This window comes from Mercenaria mercenaria, chromosome 13 (assembly GCF_021730395.1).
Source record: "Mercenaria mercenaria strain notata chromosome 13, MADL_Memer_1, whole genome shotgun sequence".
Taxonomy (NCBI): Eukaryota; Metazoa; Mollusca; class Bivalvia; order Venerida; family Veneridae; genus Mercenaria; species Mercenaria mercenaria.
Window position 1 is genome coordinate 14,822,750 of NC_069373.1, and position 18,305 is coordinate 14,841,054.

The 18,305-nt window shown below is 35.1% G+C and overlaps 1 protein-coding gene across 1 annotated transcript in view; it reads right to left on the minus strand.

Annotated features, from left to right (window-relative positions):
• Window positions 1-18,305, minus strand: part of LOC123530506 (forkhead box protein P1-like) — a 66,452-nt gene that overhangs the window by 4,305 nt on the left and 43,842 nt on the right. Inside the window, exons 8-12 of the mRNA XM_053520743.1 lie at window positions 7,171-7,275; window positions 4,896-5,187; window positions 4,322-4,398; window positions 3,019-3,120; window positions 2,258-2,379 (exon numbers count right to left, since the gene is read on the minus strand). Coding sequence (XP_053376718.1) covers window positions 2,258-2,379; window positions 3,019-3,120; window positions 4,322-4,398; window positions 4,896-5,187; window positions 7,171-7,275 — 698 coding nt within the window. The remainder of the gene's footprint in view (window positions 1-2,257; window positions 2,380-3,018; window positions 3,121-4,321; window positions 4,399-4,895; window positions 5,188-7,170; window positions 7,276-18,305) is intronic.

The window sequence follows — 18,305 nt, forward strand, 5'->3', positions numbered from 1 at the left end:
TGTGTGAAGTTTCATTAAATTGTGTGCAAGGGTTTGGTAGATGAGGCACGCACAAGATTGCATATGCAGACTGTATGTACATAGTATGTTAACAAGAAACAAAGTCCCATAACTGTGCAATTTTTGTCGCTAAAAGAATCTAACATGCCCCATGCACAACTTCTGTTGTTACTGATCATTTGTTTGAAGTTTCATTAAATTGTGTCAAGGGGATGAGGAGAGATGGTGCGCACAAGATTGTGTCTATGTATATAGTATAGTAACAAAAAAACAAAGTCCCATAACTCTGCAAATTTTTTTTCTGAAAGAACCTAACATGCCCCATGCACAACTACTGTTGGTACTGATCACTTGTGTGAAGTTTCATTAAATTCTGTCAAGGGGATAAGGAGAGATGGTGCGCACCAGACTACGTCTACGGACAGAAAACCTGAAACCAGTATACCCCCCCTTACAACTTTGTTGTCGGGGGTACAATTAATCATGCGGACTGCTACCAAAGTTTAATTACCAGGAACACTTAGGGTCTGTATATATTGTAAACCGATCTAAACTAAATAACAAAGGTAGACATTGCCAAAATTTTAACAGTCTTATACATCTCAAAACTAGAGATGCTTTTGAGAAAAGCATATGTCTCCCACAACTGCCTAATCATCTTAATAGTAAGTCAGTCTTTATATACTGTTTACTTAATCCACATGTGCATGCGCTTTCTTGACACCAAAAGGACGCCTATACTACTAGTAGTATAGGCGCTGGTTTGGGGGCAAACTGCACAAGTAATCTGAGTGTTTTTGGTAATTCAAGGGCCATAATTCCGAAGTGCCTAGGCAGATTTGGCTAATTATCGAACTTGGCCGAGCACTTATTGGCAGACACATTTTGTTGAAGTTTGGTGAAGATCGGATGAGAAATGTTCGACTTGAGAGTGCGGACAAGCTTTGAGACAGACACACACACAGAGATGGACAGACTGGTGAAAATCAATATGTCTCCCACACCACTGTGTGGTGGGAGACATAATTACTTATTAAGATAAACCGTTCAACTAAATTTGTTTTCTATTGCCTGCTGTGTCCATGAGAAAAGCACTGTGATCTTTAGTAGTAACAACATTCCTGCCTGAAGTCCTGCTTCAATAAAAATGACTGTTTTTTTATTTAAACATTTAACAGTAAACTGAAGCCCCAGGAATATTACTACACAACACTTGTACGAGCAACCCCACAAAGGCCAGTTCTTGTAAATTTACTTCTCTTACTTGCTTTTAAATGAGTTAATAATAATAAAACATGGAGCTGCGTTCAATAAACGCTTGATGCCCCCAGTGGCATCCTTGTCGATAGATTTTGCACCTAAGTCCAAAACGAGGTCAAGGTCAGGGTCAAACTGAGGTCAGGTGATGTTTGAAGATGAGGAATGGTCACAGTTTACATCTGTATTAGTATCAATTCATTCTTGTAAGGGGTATTGATGCTAGACGAAACGGTCCCATTTGGTTAACCAAGAGATGGCCCATATAAAGCAACCCAAGTCCAAATGAGGTCATGGTCAAGGTCAAACTGAGGTCAGGTGATGTCTGAAGATGAGGAATGGTCACAGTTTACATCTGTATTAGTATCAATTCATTCTTGTAAGGGGTACTGATGCTAGACGAAACGGTCCCATTTGGTTAACCAAGAGATGGCCCATATAAAGCAACATAAGTCCAAAATGAGGTCAAGGTCAAGGTCAAACTGAGGTCAGGTGATGTCTGAAGATGAGGAATGGTCACAGGTTACATCTGCATTAGTATCAAATCATTCTAGTAAGGGGTATTGATGCTGGACGAAATGGTCCCATTTGGTTAACCTCGTACGGACGGACGAACGGACAGACGAATGGACATGACAATCACAATATGCCTCCCGCATCAGTAGATGCTGGGGGCATAAAAATTACATTGGAAAATCCTGTTTATGTGCATCTATGTACTGCAGAAGGATTCATTTGATTTAAACTAAAACAGTCTCATCTTTTCAAGCAAGAATAAGACACGTTCACTCTTGTGTGCACTATGACCATGTATGCTTACTCAGGTATAGTCACTCAAATATGTTCACTAAGACATGTTTGCTTACTTGGGTTTATTCACTCATATTTTCACTCAGGTATGGTCACTCAGATATAATCATTCCGATCCCATAACTTAACCACATGCCCTCGCAAATTTCAAGAACTTTATACTTCAAGGAAAAGGCAACAAAAGATTTACCCTGTAAGTTTCTGAGGTCGTCTCTTGTAGAACTCTACTTCATCTACAGTCCACACAGCCCCTTTAACATTTTCTACACGCATAAAACATTTGTGTAAACTCAGATTGTGACGGACAGCATTCTGAAACAAATATATTTTCTCTATTGTTTATAACTGTTATATAATTTTGTCTCATTCTATAATTAACATATAATCAAGGCCTTCGAGTGGTTTATCGTCTAATTTACCACGGTTCAGAGTTCAGATGCATAGGAAGTGAATCACAAGGACGTAAGCCCGAGCAGTTAAATACTGAAGCATCTGAAGGATGAACCTTGGTAAATTAGACGATAAATCACAAGAATTTATTTATTTATTTATTTGGGTTTTATGGCGCACCAACACAGTATAGGTTATATGGCGCCAAACAGGACTGCAAATTTTGGTTTCACATCTCATTTACATCGAAATAAAAACATGAGGTATGGAATCAAAATTTGCATACCTGCTGGAATCACAGAGTTACAGCAAAACCAAGTGTTAAGAAGGCCTTGATTGTTTTCATTCTGACATGCTCATTGACATATTTTAATAAATATTATGCTGGACTTCATTTACCCGAGGAGTAATGTATTGGACGTCATGCGGCAATTTGACGTCATAATTGGTGGGGGATAATCAAACTTTCTGGTTAATGTATTGCATGTAAAATGCATAATTAAAGTATGAGTGGACTCCCTAGTTGAGGTACAAACGAGAATATTCTTTCTCTAGACATACCTTCCAAGTAGCTTCATTCCTCCGAAAGTAGGCAAATGTGTTCTGAAACCACTGGTATACTTCATTCAATGTCAACTGTTTGTTCTCAGATTCTATTATTGCCTGAAATTGATATATTTTTGTTTGTATTGTGTTTCAACTGTGCCTGACCTGTCTAACAAACATGGTACATTTAACAATAAGATAGAGAATGTTTCTCATGAATTTCAAGAATATATATATATTTTTTTTTCACTAAATATTTCACCACTGACATAGCCATGACTAACATACGTCATGATCATTTATCATACTATCTGAAGATTTGTAATAACAAGAGCTGTCCATAAGACAGCACACTCGACTTTCCTCAGTGCTTGACTCCGAATTAGAGCTTTGCCAGTAAAACAATTTCCAAGTTAAAAAGGGCCATAACTCTGTCAAAATTCAATCAGAGTAATGGGGATTGTTTCTTCTGGTGTAGACTTTGATGGTAAATAACTATTTTAAGTTTCAAGTCAAAAGTTTTAATAGTAACAGAGATATTTGACTTTATCAAAAACTTTAACCAAAAATTCTAAGTTAAAAATGGCATAATTCTGTCAAAATTCAATCAGAGTTATGGGGATTGTTTCTCCTGGTGTAGACACTGATGGTAAATAGGCATTTTAAATTTCAAGTCAATGGCTTTGATATTAACAGAGATATCTGACTTTATCAAAACTTTTAACCCAAAATTCTAAGTTAAAAAGGGGTATAATTCTGTCAAAATTCAATCAGAGTTATGGGGATTGCTTCTCCTGGTGAAGACTTTGATAGTAAATAAGTATTTTAAGTTTCAAGTCAATAGCTTTGATAGTAACAGAGATATTTGACTTTATCGAAAACTTTAACCAAAAATTCTTACCGGTAGTTAAAAAGGGGCATAATTCTGTCAAATTTCAAATCAGAGTTATGGGGATTTTTTGCCTGGTGTAGACTTTGATAGTAAATAAGTATTTCAAGTTTCAAGTCAATAGCTTTGATAGTAACAGAGATATTTGACATTATCAAAAACTTTAACCAACGGCAACGCCGACACCGAGGCAAGCGCAATAACTCTACTTTTTCTTCGAAAAGTCGAGCTAAAAATTACAATTTTCTGTTCATAATTATTATTCACTGAAATGACTTTGACATAAATTTTGTTCATATTTCAAAACAAGCAACAACAACAACAACATCTTTTCCACACAATCGGATGCGCAGGCTGGTCTCACAAATGCACTATGTTGCTTTTCTCATGGTGCAACTCAATTACCTTAACTCATGCCCTAATCCTTACCTGCCTAATAAGTGACGCATACGTGAATGGAGGTCTTACATCTGTGCTTTTATAGAAGTCTCGATTTCTTTGGATTTCTGAAAAAAATCACAGAAAATGTTATCTGTGTAAATGAAGACATACTACAATAAATATAATTAGTAATTTCTGATTCCTTGGAGATCATAAAAAATTATTTCAAATGAAATGAACATATAATGGAAAGGAAACATGCATAATTTCTCAATTACTGATACTTTATTGCTTTTACAGTTGGATCATTTGATGCACAAACATTACTTTGATCCGTTTTGGACATTACCTAACAACAACATAGTACTAAACGACTTTCATACGAAACAGTAATTGTTTTTTGAAATGATGATCCACAGTACTTATTAAAGCATTATATCAGTCATATGACTTTGAATTATCACTGATCTTTCAATAATGTGTAAAACTTCCTCAGAATTAATGTAACTCGACCATGGTTGACTGGACCCGAATTGGACAGAGGAAACAGCAGTTGTCTGCAAGCGACCTAACGCTGGAACACTGTGGTTGAAATGACTCCATTATATTACAAACAAAATACCTGTTGATATTGGAAGATTGCACTTGTCTGAAACCCTTCGTCTCATAGGTCCTAGACCCCCAGTTGGGGTCGAGGGTGTAGACTGAGATAGGAGGCTGCCAGGGCCAGCTGAGGTCACTGAACTGAGAGAAGACTGTGGAGGTATCACGAGAGGTGCGAGCCCAGAGTTAGTCGTACTCAGCTGGGGCATTGTCGACGACTTCTTTGGTTGGAGTACAGGAAGAGAATTATTCCCTGCAGAAATGGTTTTAATGGGACTAACAATACTGGATGGCACTTTAGAAGAACTGATCTGCAAAACATTAATAACAAATAATAGTATTATTACAAACACAGTAAAACTTCCAACGCCGGTGTAACTTTCAAAAGAATAAGGTTATATAAATACAAATTATTTCAAAGCATAAATTTGCCCAGTTTATAAAGCAAGAATGTAAATGACCATGTCTGAGGGTTTAAAGTGTTTCCAGGAAGTATCTGTCCTGTTTCACATGCTTGATTGTAGTATCATTCAACATAAAACCTTAAAAATTAAAAGGCTATTCCAGCATTACATACAGCTCTCAATTAAATCTTAAGAAGATAGGAACTTTCTAATATATCTTGCCAGAGGATGAATTTCATCCCTGTAGATGGGATGAAGTTTAAACCTTACAATTAGGCAAGACAGACTTTGTAATACTTGTTAAAGCTGATTAGGATTAAAACTCGGTGCTGATTAAATAAATATCAACTTGTTGGTGGTTCGGCTGTTTTCAGGTTGCTTTTATTTTACGAACCAACCAACAATAGTCATACACACAATGTGGAGATTAAGAGAGTGTTGTACCAGTGAAGATGGTACAGCTTAATGCTGTTTACGAGCAAGAGCCAAAATAAAACCATCATGAATAGTTACGCAGTGTACAGTGCTTTTTAGAACAAATCAGACGCTGCCGCTTTTGCAAGCAAAGTTTACACTGTGTTTGGGACTGAATTTGACATCTTTAGAAGAGGAGTACCAGTTTCAACTAAAGTGTGGCGTTAGTATGTTTGTGTTAAAAACCAAAGTGCAGTTGACTGATAGCCTTACTCTCTCAATGGCATCTATTTATAGGGTCTCGATACACTCAAACTATAAAATTATTTTACTGATAATCTGAATTTTAAACATGAGGCCAATATTGGCCTCAGACGTTCACTTGAGGATGGTCATCAACCTTAGACCTTCTGAGCAGCCTTGGTGAAATCCATTTAGCAATTCATTAAAAAGTTATTGAAAGGTTTTCTATATTTTGCTGTGACACCCCCAATATAGAGCCAAGTGCCCTCATTTGAATAAAGTGTGTGCGTGCGTGCGTGTGTGTGTTCAGGTTTTACGTCTTTTTTTCAACAATTTTTTAGTCATATAAAAGACGGTGTCTACTTGTAGCAGTGAGCACAATGCCCAACTTCATAGTGCTGCCTCAATGGAATATCACGCCGTAGACACATGACATGATACCACACCCAGTCATATTATACTGACACCGGGCTGACTGAGTGCCAAGCGAGGAAGCTACTAGTACCATTTTTTACATCTTAAGTATGGTGCAGCCAGGGATCGAACCCACAACCTCCCGCACTCGAAGCATGCACTCTACCACTAGGCTACCAAGGCGATTCATTTGAATAAAAATTAGAGAAGTCCTTATAATGATCTAGTCTGATTACTATCCATCAAGTGATTCATGAGAAGAATTTGTTTATTCTCTTTTTTTAGCTCTAGCTGACCCTAAATGGGGCCAAGTGTCTTTATTTGAAAACATATGGGAGAGGACCTTATAATGATGCTGCAGACAAAGTCTGATGAAGATCCACGAAGCTGTTCATGAAAAGGCATTTAATGGTATATCTATTTTTAGCTATCACAACCTCTACAAAGGGTCAAGTGCCCCCCATTCAAATAAAATTGGGAAAGAACCTTATAATGCTGCCACTGACAAACTTTGATGAAGATCCTGACAAAAAGTTGTTAACAGGCGATTCTATTTTCAGCTCTAGTTGTCCAGACCAAGCTAAACCATTTCAATATAACTGATAAAGGTCAACGCCAGGATGCTTCTGACCAAGATTGGTATCATTTTGACAAGTAGTTTCAGAGCTGAAGATATTATACTAAAATGCTGATGCAGGATGACAACAATGAACGACAGACGCCATACCATCCACCTATACTAATAGCTCACCTAGAAAAATGTTCAGGTGAGCTAAAAAAAAACATTGTTGATGTGTTTTAAAGGAGAATGTGACTTACAATTTTTTCTGAGGCTTTATGGTCAATAGTTTCCTGATTTTTTCTCTGAGGTTGGGTATGCAGGTGTTGCATCATAGCATGTAATAGTTCCTTCTCTCTCGTTAACTGCAATATATATATATATATATATTCATAGCATGTAATAGTTCCTTCTCTCTCGTTAACTGCAAAATATATATATATTCATAGCATGTAATAGTTCCTTCTCTCTCGTTAACTGCAAAATATATATATATTCATAGCATGTAATAGTTCCTTCTCTCTCGTTAACTGCAAAAAATATATATATATTCATAGCATGTAATAGTTCCTTCTCGCTCGTTAACTGCAAAAAATATATATACATTCATAGCATGTAATAGTTCCTTCTCGCTTGTTAACTGCAAAATATATATATAATTCATAGCATGTAATAGTTCCTTCTCTCTCATTAACTGCAAAATATATATACTTCATAGCATGTAATAGTTCCTTCTCGTCCTTAACTGAAAATTTATACACTGATATATAATATGCATGTAATAGTTCTTTCGTCTGCATAACTGCAAAATATATATACATTCATAGCATGTAATAGTTCCTTCTCGCTCATTAACTGCAAAATATACATATATTCATAGCATGTAATAGTTCCTTCTCTCTCATTAACTGCAAAATATATATATACTCATAGCATCTAATAGTTCCTTCTCATACCTTTGCAAAATGAATTATACACGCTTGTGTAAATCTGTAATATAAGATCATTGCATGTAATAGTTTTATGTGCTGCATAATCAGTGATCAAACTGCAATATTATCAGTGTTCACAAACTGCTGCTCAATCAGTGTTCACAAACTGCTGCTCAATCAGTGTTCACAAAGTGCTGCACAATCATGGTCACAACTGCTGCACAATCATGGTCACAACTGCTGCACAATCATGGTCACAACTGCTGCACAATCAGTGTTCACAAACTGCTGCACAATCAGTGGTCACAACTGCTGCACAATCAGTGTTCACAAACTCTGCAGCTCAATCAAGTCTTATCAAACTGCAGCAAAATCAGTCCTTTTGTTGCTTTTTTGTATTTGATTAAACATCACCCTGACATAAGTTTAGGTTAGGTGGTGGTTCACACACTCAGCACAAGGAGTGTCCAAAAACTGCAGCACAATCAATGCTCACAAACTGCAAACAATTAATGCTTTCAAACTGCAGTGCAATCAGTGTCCACATAATGCAGTGCCATCCATGTCCACATATTGCAGTGCCATCAGTGCCCACATATTGCAATGTAATCAGTGTCCATATATTGCAGTGCCATCAGTGTCCACATATTTAAGAGCAATCATTGTCCACATATTGCAGTGCAACCAGTGTCCACATATTGCAGTGCAGTCAGTGTCCACATACTGCAGTGTAGTGTCCATATATCGCAGTGCAGTCCATGTTCACATATCACAGTGCAGTCAAATGTCCACATATTGCAGAGCAGTGTCCACATAATGCAAGTGTAGTGTCCACATAATGCAGTGCCATCAGTGTCCACATATTGCAGTGCAACCAGTGTCAACATATTGCAGTATAGTGTCCACATATCACAGTGCAGTCAATGTCCACACAAACTGCAGCAAAATCTATGCCAACAAACTGTTAAAGTGTCCACAAACTGCAGTATTATAGGTACCCACAAACTGCAGCACTGTATCCATATAATGCAGTGCAATCAGTGTCCACATACTGCCAGGAATCATGGCTAACAAACTGTAGCAAAATCAGTGTCAACAAACTGTAGCACAATCAGTGTCAACACCTGTAGCACAATCAGTGTCAACAACTGTAGCACAATCAGTGTCAACAAGCTGCTGAACAATCAGCGTCAACAAACTGTAGCACAATCAGTGTCAACAAACTGTAGCATAATCAGTGTCAACACCTGTAGCACAATCAGTGTCAACAACTGTAGCACAATCAGTGTCAACAAGCTGCTGAACAATCAGTGTCAACAAGCTGTAGCACAATCAGTGTCAACAAACTGTAGCACAATCAGTGTCAACAACTGTAGCACAATCAGTGTCAACAACTGTAGCACAATCAGTGTCAACAAGCTGTAGCACAATCAGCGTCAACAACTGTAGCACAATCAGTGTCAACAAACTGTAGCACAATCAGTGTCAACAACTGTAGCACAATCAGCATCAACAACTGTAGCACTATCAGTGTAAATAACTGTAGCACAGTGTCAACAACTGTAGCACAATCAGTGTCAACAACTGTAGCACAATCAGTGTCAACAAACTGCTGAACAATCAGTGTCAACAAACTGCAGCACAGTGTCAACAAACTGCTGAACAATCAGTGTCAACAAAATGCAGCACAGTGTCAACAAACTGCTGAACAATCAGTGTCAACAAAATGCAGCACAGTGTCAACAAACTGCTGAACAATCAGTGTCAACAAACTGCAGCACAGTGTCAACAAACTGCTGAACAATCAGTGTCAACAAACTGCATCACAGTGTCAACAAACTGCTGAACAATCAGTGTCAACAAACTGCATCACAGTGTCAACAAACTGCTGAACAATCAGTGTCAAGTAACTGCAGCACAGTATCAACAAACTGCTGAACAATCAGTGTCAACAAACTGCAGCACAGTGTCAACAAACTGCTGAACAATCAGCTTACACAAAGTGCAATAAAGTGGTTCAAAAGTACATCTATGTTTTTGTAATTGTCTATATAATTTAAATGTTTAATGACAATATTAACATATGAAACTTTACTGTGATAATTAACTTTTATAACATCATTCTAAAGTTAAAATCTGTCAAAAGGAAAATTGCAAATAAGCAGTTATTTTGCTAAAAAGGACATTTTGCTTTTTCTGCAAGTTCCTTAATTTTCTGGTTAAGTTTCAAGCTTCACTAGCCCTTAATTCTGAGACACATGATCAATTCTTAGTTTTGTTAAAGGTGTCCTAGACAAAAACTTCATTTTCTAAAATGAGAATAATTACCAAATATAGTTTATGTAAACATAAAATTAATCTAATATAAAGTTAAAATGTATTAACAGTACTACGCGTTAATTTTAAATTTTAAAATAGCTCAGTACATGCATAGCTAAATACAGTATAAACGTTGACAGCCACTAAAAATATATAAGATTTTTAAACAAAACTCTTACTGTATGGTATTTAATTGTTAACATAACTCTTAATAGCTACACATTTTACTTATATATTTAGTAAAACTGAATACATCTGACGAGACTTTCTCTACATCTTAACCCTTAGCATGCTGGACACGATTGATGCTACCTTTGCGACCAGTGTAGATCATGATCGGACTGCACTTTTCGCTATTCAGTCGGTATCTTTTTGGTAAGCACCCCTTTTAACATTAACAGCGAATGGTACTGTCCAAATTGGAAGATGGATATGTTCATTATAGAAATTTAGCAGGGTAAGGGTTAAGAAAATATCTTTAAAAAAAAAACTATTTTGCTGAAAGATGTGCATATTATCTTTAATCATACAACTAATTTTCCCATCTAAGCCATGGGTTTTCCAATACTGGTTCAGCCAACCAAAGCATTATTGACCAATACTGAGTAACTGATTTAAATTATTTGTATCATTTAAAGTATGTAACTTTTACAGCTAATCAAAATTCTATACCGTCAGTTCACAACCCACAGGTACAAAAGGTGCATCTGACAATCACAGAAAGTTTAATCGGACATCTTTACTCGACTACGAAATTCAGGTTACTGGGGCAATAGAATACAGTTAAAAGCTACGTGTTGATTGTTTATTCAATGTGTATGGAACAATGACTCTGATTGTTTATCTGTTTGCGAGCTGTCTCAACGTCTTCCTTCTCCTCGTCAATCTGACATATGCTAACAAATAAAACAATTCAGGTGACAAATTAATAGCAAGTAGACTGAATTAAATAACTATTTTACATTTAATGTTCCAGACGTATGAACTTTGTTTAGGGAAGTGCCGTCACTCTAAACAATTAAGCATAAACCTGCACTGTGATTTATGACCATATCCATTACATGTTAAAGACATGACATTCCGAAAATAAAATCATTTGTATAATTAGATGTGTTAAACATACATCTTCAAGTCAGCAACATTAATGTTAAACTGAATCATTTAAAATGAGGCATATAAATTTCCCTACATGGTAAAAGTATGTTTCACTATTAATTATGAGCTAGCAACCTTTGTTTATCCAAAATAACTCATATCCCATTATCAGGGCTTCGGAAATTTGCCGGTCTGTCGGTTTTGGACCGATTTTTGACTTTTCAGACCGATTCGTGAAGTGAAAAAACGAAAAAAATCAGTCCCGTTAAAATGGAGAAAAGTATAAATTTCGGTCTGATATCTCAATACACGATCACCTGCCAAGTAGGAAATTGTTGGTCGCACCTTCAGATAATCAATAAACGTGTCAATCGGTCTGATTGTCGCTTTGATAATCGGTCCGTAATTAGCGCGTGACGCAATCAGTGCTCGCGCGGCACATCCTTTAATGTTTGCAGACAGCCGACTGCGGTGTATTAAACATTTTTGACTGGTTTCCTAACGTTTCTGACTGGATCCAAATCATTTCGACGGGGATCCACTTCTTTTATTTAGAATCCGACGGATGGTTTATTTCAAAAGGCTATGTTTGATCACGGTAACAAACAAATGGTCGCTGCATTTAATTAGGTCTTTGAATTAATGAGACATCACACGGAAAACCGATAAAAATAATTTTTATAATTACTTGATTTGAAAAAATTACATGATTCATTTGTTGGGGCTCCAGTTGAAACAAATGCAGAAAATCGTCTTTGCAACCAGACTGTACAAAAAAGAAAAAAATGGACGGGCAACCACGAATGATAAAGAACTGTTTATCAAATCGGTCTTTTAAAAAACGTTTCAAAATTTCATTTTGTTTACATCAGAAGAGAACATATAACTTTATAAAATGTAGTTGCTTATCGAAGTACAACGTAAGTGAAATGAAATATCCGTGGCCAACCCGCGTGACGTTTTGGTACTATACATGCGGGAAATTCGATCTCAGCGTTCAAATAACGTACACATTCGGTCCGCGGCAGAGTATTCTTTAAATACTGAGGCCGTTTAGCGGAGAATGTGTGTCGTGTAACTCACTTTGACGCATTGTATTTTATAGAATTCCGTCAAAGAATGAGGAAATATCACAAAGTATCTGCCGTGTATACGGTATCGAAGTCACGTGCGTTGGCTTTTAGACTAGTTACGCACACGGTGTCAATGCCTCGTATTATCTCGGAAAAACATCGAAATTTAAACAAAGTAACGATCACACATAACAATGAATAACTGTCTTCATTGTATGGTAACGCGCGGTGACTGGTAACTCAGTTTTAATGCATGACATGCTTATTTCTTTACCCTATCACGTTTTACAAAATATGTAATATTGGGAATGCGGTGGGTGGGGTAGCGCCGATGTCAGGATTTTCGTTTCGGACCGATTGAGTTATCAAAATTTCCGGAGCCCTGCCAATAATTTATACATTAACTTGATACAGAGTATGTTTTGACAAAATCTGAAGAAAAAGAATTTCAAGTAAAATTAAATAATTACCAGTTGCATTGCCTTTATATAGTTCAAACAATTATCAGCTGCACTGACATTAGTTAAAACAATTATCAGTTACATTGACATTAGTTAAAACAATTACTGTTACATTGACATTAATTAAAACAATAACCACCATTAACATTATCTAAAACAATTACAAGTTACACTGACATTGTTTACAACAATTACCAGTTACACACTGATATTGGTTTAAATTATTACCAGTTACACTGCCATTAGCTAAAAAAATTACAAGTTACACTGACTTTAGTTAAAGCAATAACCAGTTACACTGACATTAACTTAAATATATGAAGTCTAGGACACATCTGCATTTGTGTTGACAAAATGATGGAAAAATGTTGAAGGCAATGAAAGATATTAAGAAGATGTTTGGTAGATGATCAACAGTTAAGTCAGATTTCAGGTTTTTAAATGTATTGTTTTACTACATGTATAACAGTCTGTCCTACTCTGTTGATTACTTAATTTTATTCTCACAGGGACTTTTTTACTGACAGAATGACATGGTATCATGTATTTAGATACTGTTTGCTTACATCAACATTATTAATTCAGAACTATTCATCACATAAATTTCTTTTCATGGTCCTATGTTAAAATGTAAAATATTCAAGACCAGCCCTTCCTAATTCTACAAATGTTTCATCTGCATGGCTCATTTCCTCAATTATGATGGACACAATGAAACCATATTTTTGTTTTCATTTATTGTCAATCATATATTCAACAAGGAAACAATAGTTCAGAATTTAATATGGCAGTTTTCTTAATATGCTTTTTCTGTTTGGTAAACCTTTTTAGAAAAATATGTATTGGTATGGTATGAGACATACCGAGATCTGCTGGATCCTATATTATATCTACATCTTAAATCTACAGTTTAATTGCGGTACGGTATGAGACCTACCAAGATCTGCTGGATCCTATATTATATCTACATCTTAAATCTACAGTTTAATTGTGGTTAGGTATGAGACCTACCGAGATCTGCTGGATCTTATATTATATCTACATCTTAAATCTACAGTTTAATTGTGGTACGGTATGAGACCTACCAAGATCTGCTGGATCCTATATTATATCTACATCTTAAATCTACAGTTTAATTGTGGTACGGTATGAGACCTACCGAGATCTGCTGGATCCTATATTATATCTACATCTTAAATCTACAGTTTAATTGTGGTACGGTATGAGACCTACCAAGATCTGCTGGATCCTATATTATATCTACATCTTAAATCTACAGTTTAATTGTGGTACGGTATGAGACCTACCAAGATCTGCTGGATCCTGTATTATATCTACATCTTAAATCTACAGTTTAATCGATCTTTTCTGTAACAAAGATTTTCCATGATTTTTCTTTAAGCACAAAAACTGTACCATTGATATTATAATCATTCTAATTTTAACCAGAAATTCTACGTAAAAAGGGGAGATAACTCATAAAATATTGATGCTAGAGTTATGGTCCTTGTGTTATATGATGTGAATGATGATGCTGAACAACTATTTTAAGTTTGAATCAAATCCTTTCTGTTATAAAATAAGATATAGCGAAAACGCATCATGACCAAAATTAACCTTAAATTCTAAGTAAAAGGGGCATTATTCATGAAAAATTGGTGCAAGAGTTATGGCCCTTGTGTCATATGATGTGGGTGATAAGGTGGAACAATTATTTTAAGTTTGAGTCAAATCCATTTAGTAACAACTGAGATAGCGTGAAACTGCACAAAAACTTTAACGTGAAATTCTAAGTATAAACGGGGATAATTCATGAAATATTGGTGCAAGAGTTATGGCACTTGTGTCATATGATGTGAGTGATGATGTGGAACAACTATTTTAAGTTTGAATAAAATCCATGTAGTAATAATAGAGATAGAGTGAAAATGCACTAAAACTTTAACCAGAAATTCTTAGTCAAAAGGGGGTATAATTCATGAAATATTGGTGTGAGTTATGGCCCTTGTGCCATTTGATGTGGGTGATGATGAGGAATAACTGTTTTTAGTTTGAAACAAATCCATCCAGTAATTACAGAGATAAAGAGAAAGTTCATAAAAACTTTAACCAAAGTGTGGACGCTGAAGGTGGGTCGAGTAGGATAGCTCTCCATATTTCGTATAGTCGAGCTAAAAATCAATTTTGAATTCACCTGTTAACACAGATTGTTACAAAATTTTCCAAGATATATCTTAGTAAGCATAAAAGCAACATTTCTGTGCAAAAATTTGTAAGATTTCTCACTGCTTTTTACAAAATTGTGGATTTGCCCAATTTTTAGAATGGGAAAACACATTTTTAACCATAAAATTGATGTTATTATTAATATAAAGGTATCTTAAAAGATCCTACAACCACCATTGTAGTTCTTTAGAATTATGTAAAAAAAATTATCTGGATCATACAAAATAAAGCAGTATTTTATGAAAAGCCTTGTTATGGTTTAGATTTGTGCAACAATAACACCATACAAATCTATACATAGTGTCTCAGTTAATTAAGTAAAATTAAGATACCATTACAACTTATTCTACTGAATTTCTTGTTACGTACAACAAAGAATGAACTGTTACATTAAATACATGATGGCACTGTCTTTTTAAAATGCCTATTCTGTTTACAAGTTTACTCACTCACACTGAACAAGTACATAAATTATTTGTTTACACAACTTAATAAACGAAACAACAAATAAAAAATTTGAAAAATAATGTTGAACATGCAATCTTGCGTTATAGTGATCACAGAAAACATGCTCGAACACGACATGATGCTCGAACATGCTTGCCAAATGCTCCCAACATGCCGTCTTAAGTCATCAGGAACTTGCCGAATATCGTCAATCCGTCACGAGCCTCGTAAAAATATCGTAAAATGGCTGTCATCATTTACCTATTTACCATATTTATCCCGGTATGACACTACCGTCAAGATATTTGAATCATGATCTCGAGTAATGTAGATGTATCCTTAATTATTATGTAAATATATTGACATCAACATTAACTATTGTTTCTATTGCCTACAGGTGTCAAAATCTGATACTTACATAAATATTTTTCACCAACAGGAAATATTTATAGAATATAAATGTAGATTAATGTTGACACTTCATTTAAATAATGCTTTGTTAGCATAACTTTCTTCTCTATCACTTTTAATACGCCTACATTTTTAAACATTAAAATATGTACATGTTTCTCATGTGCAAGAAATATTTTAAATATGTATAGACATGCTATTAATTCATTGCCTTGTGAGAAAAAATTTATTTCATTTCTCAAATAACATTATCATCTGTCAGATATGGACTAAATTCAGTTCTAATGACATTTTTTTTTTTTTAACAAAATGAATTGTCCAATACCATTAATTCTGTCAAATTTATTTTTAATATTTCATTCATGATATCCTCATACCAGCTACCCATAAGTAGATTTATAGTTGAAACTCTTTACCACAAACTCACTTATCTTAAAACCTTGACTATCACAATGATATTTTTAGTTCCATCAGAATGTATATATTTTCATTCTATTTTAGTCAAATTCAACAAAATGGGACTACAGTTGTAATGATGTAAACCCAAAGAATGGTCTGTCAAGTTCCAATATATATGTAAATACATGATGTTTTAACTTTCAATTAAAAACTGCTCCTCAGTTTTATCATATGAAATATATTATGGTTTGACGTGAAAAGACATGTGACTCAATTAATTACTTGTGATAATAAGTTTCTTACAATTTAAAAAATTGACATAGCCGCATATATTACTAAATATGTTATATATTTGTTGTTCAATGATGAGACGTTACGTATAATCAGGGATGTGATAGACCATTGACCAAAAACGAGGAAACAAGAGGATACCTCTTACAACTTTCAACAATATTACAGTTTTTGCACTTATCTTGCCAAATTCGACGTTTATTTTAAATTTCTGTCCAAAACGAGGAAATCAGCTGAAATGAGGAAGAAACACATCCCTGAAAATATATGTAATAATCTTCTTCCTACAAAAAAATATACGACGCTACAGCAGCATAATTAGTGAAAATACCTGCACTGACCAACAAGTATCATTTTAGGTTTAATATCATTTATTTTGAAATACAGTAATCAGTCTCATGGGATTCCAACTGTATATTAAGGGCTGGTAAACAAAAAATGTCCCAAGAGCTGGACTCTTACCAGGATAAACGTTATTCATTTTGCTGTATGGATATCTCCTTTCATAGTTACCGGTAAAATCATTTCCTTACTACGTTAACATGCAATTCCCGAAAGTCGTAACAGCTTATCTAATACAGAGGCTAATAACACTTGCAATTAAATTATGTAAGACATACTGAGAGTTTGCCAAAAGAATTTTAAGGAAATTAATTACAAGGGACAATTTAGACTTTAGACCTTGCTGACATGACAGCAGGAAAGCCCCGTAAACATGCAGTCTGTTACACTGACTCAATACAAGGAAATAAGCTCATGTAAAATTCTTCAAAATCTGGACAGGAAATCACAAACCTATAGAAGAATAAATACTCTGTTGTGGGTTGCATACCTAAGAAGCCATTTTGGGTGAATGTTATGTAACAATTCACATCAATTTAATTTAATGTGTGTATATGTAAGGAGACAATGTAAAAAGTAATTATCAGTTTAACATCATTCGAGACATTAAAATCTATTTGAGCCGTGCCATGAGAAAACCAACATAGTGCGTTTGCGACCAGCATGGATCAAGACCAGCCTGCGCATTTGGTTTTCTCATGGTGCGGCTCATTTATAGTGATGTCAACATTTACCTCCATATAGTTATCCATATCATCTGAAGTTTATTTTTCAGATATTGATCTGTCATTTTATACTTGTTATTTTATTATAACAAAATATTTCATATTATATCTCTGAACAGTATGATTATCACTACCTTATTATATTTCAAACACAAAGTAGTTCAGGAAGTTTCCTTAAAGGAATCAACATTATTACTCTTTTTAAGAACCAGAGTAAAGCAAAATGTAAGCTTGTGCACACTTAATATAAACAAGCCAATAAAAATTGTGTTTTTTTTTTTTTTGTTTGTCCTACATATTCCCTTCAAAAATGGAACAGAATATGCCAATTGCAACAAACTGACCAAACAAACTTAGCAGTCTAAAACCGCATTCTACATTCTGTATCCCATTCTGGCATACCAGAGGTTTACCATGGTTCCCATGTTGAACATCTGATGAATGAGAATGCTGTATCCTTGCTGGAGTTTCTATATGCATAAATAGCACTGATCAGGGATCTTGCAACCACCAACAAAACAGCACCACCAAACACATAAATTTAGTGATCTTAAACCTACCTGTATTTCTAACTGAGAGAATCTGCATAGATGCGTACTCTTGACTTGTGTGATGTTTCTGTTACATACCCCTACAACCACCACCAGAACATATAATTTAGTGGCCTCAAACCT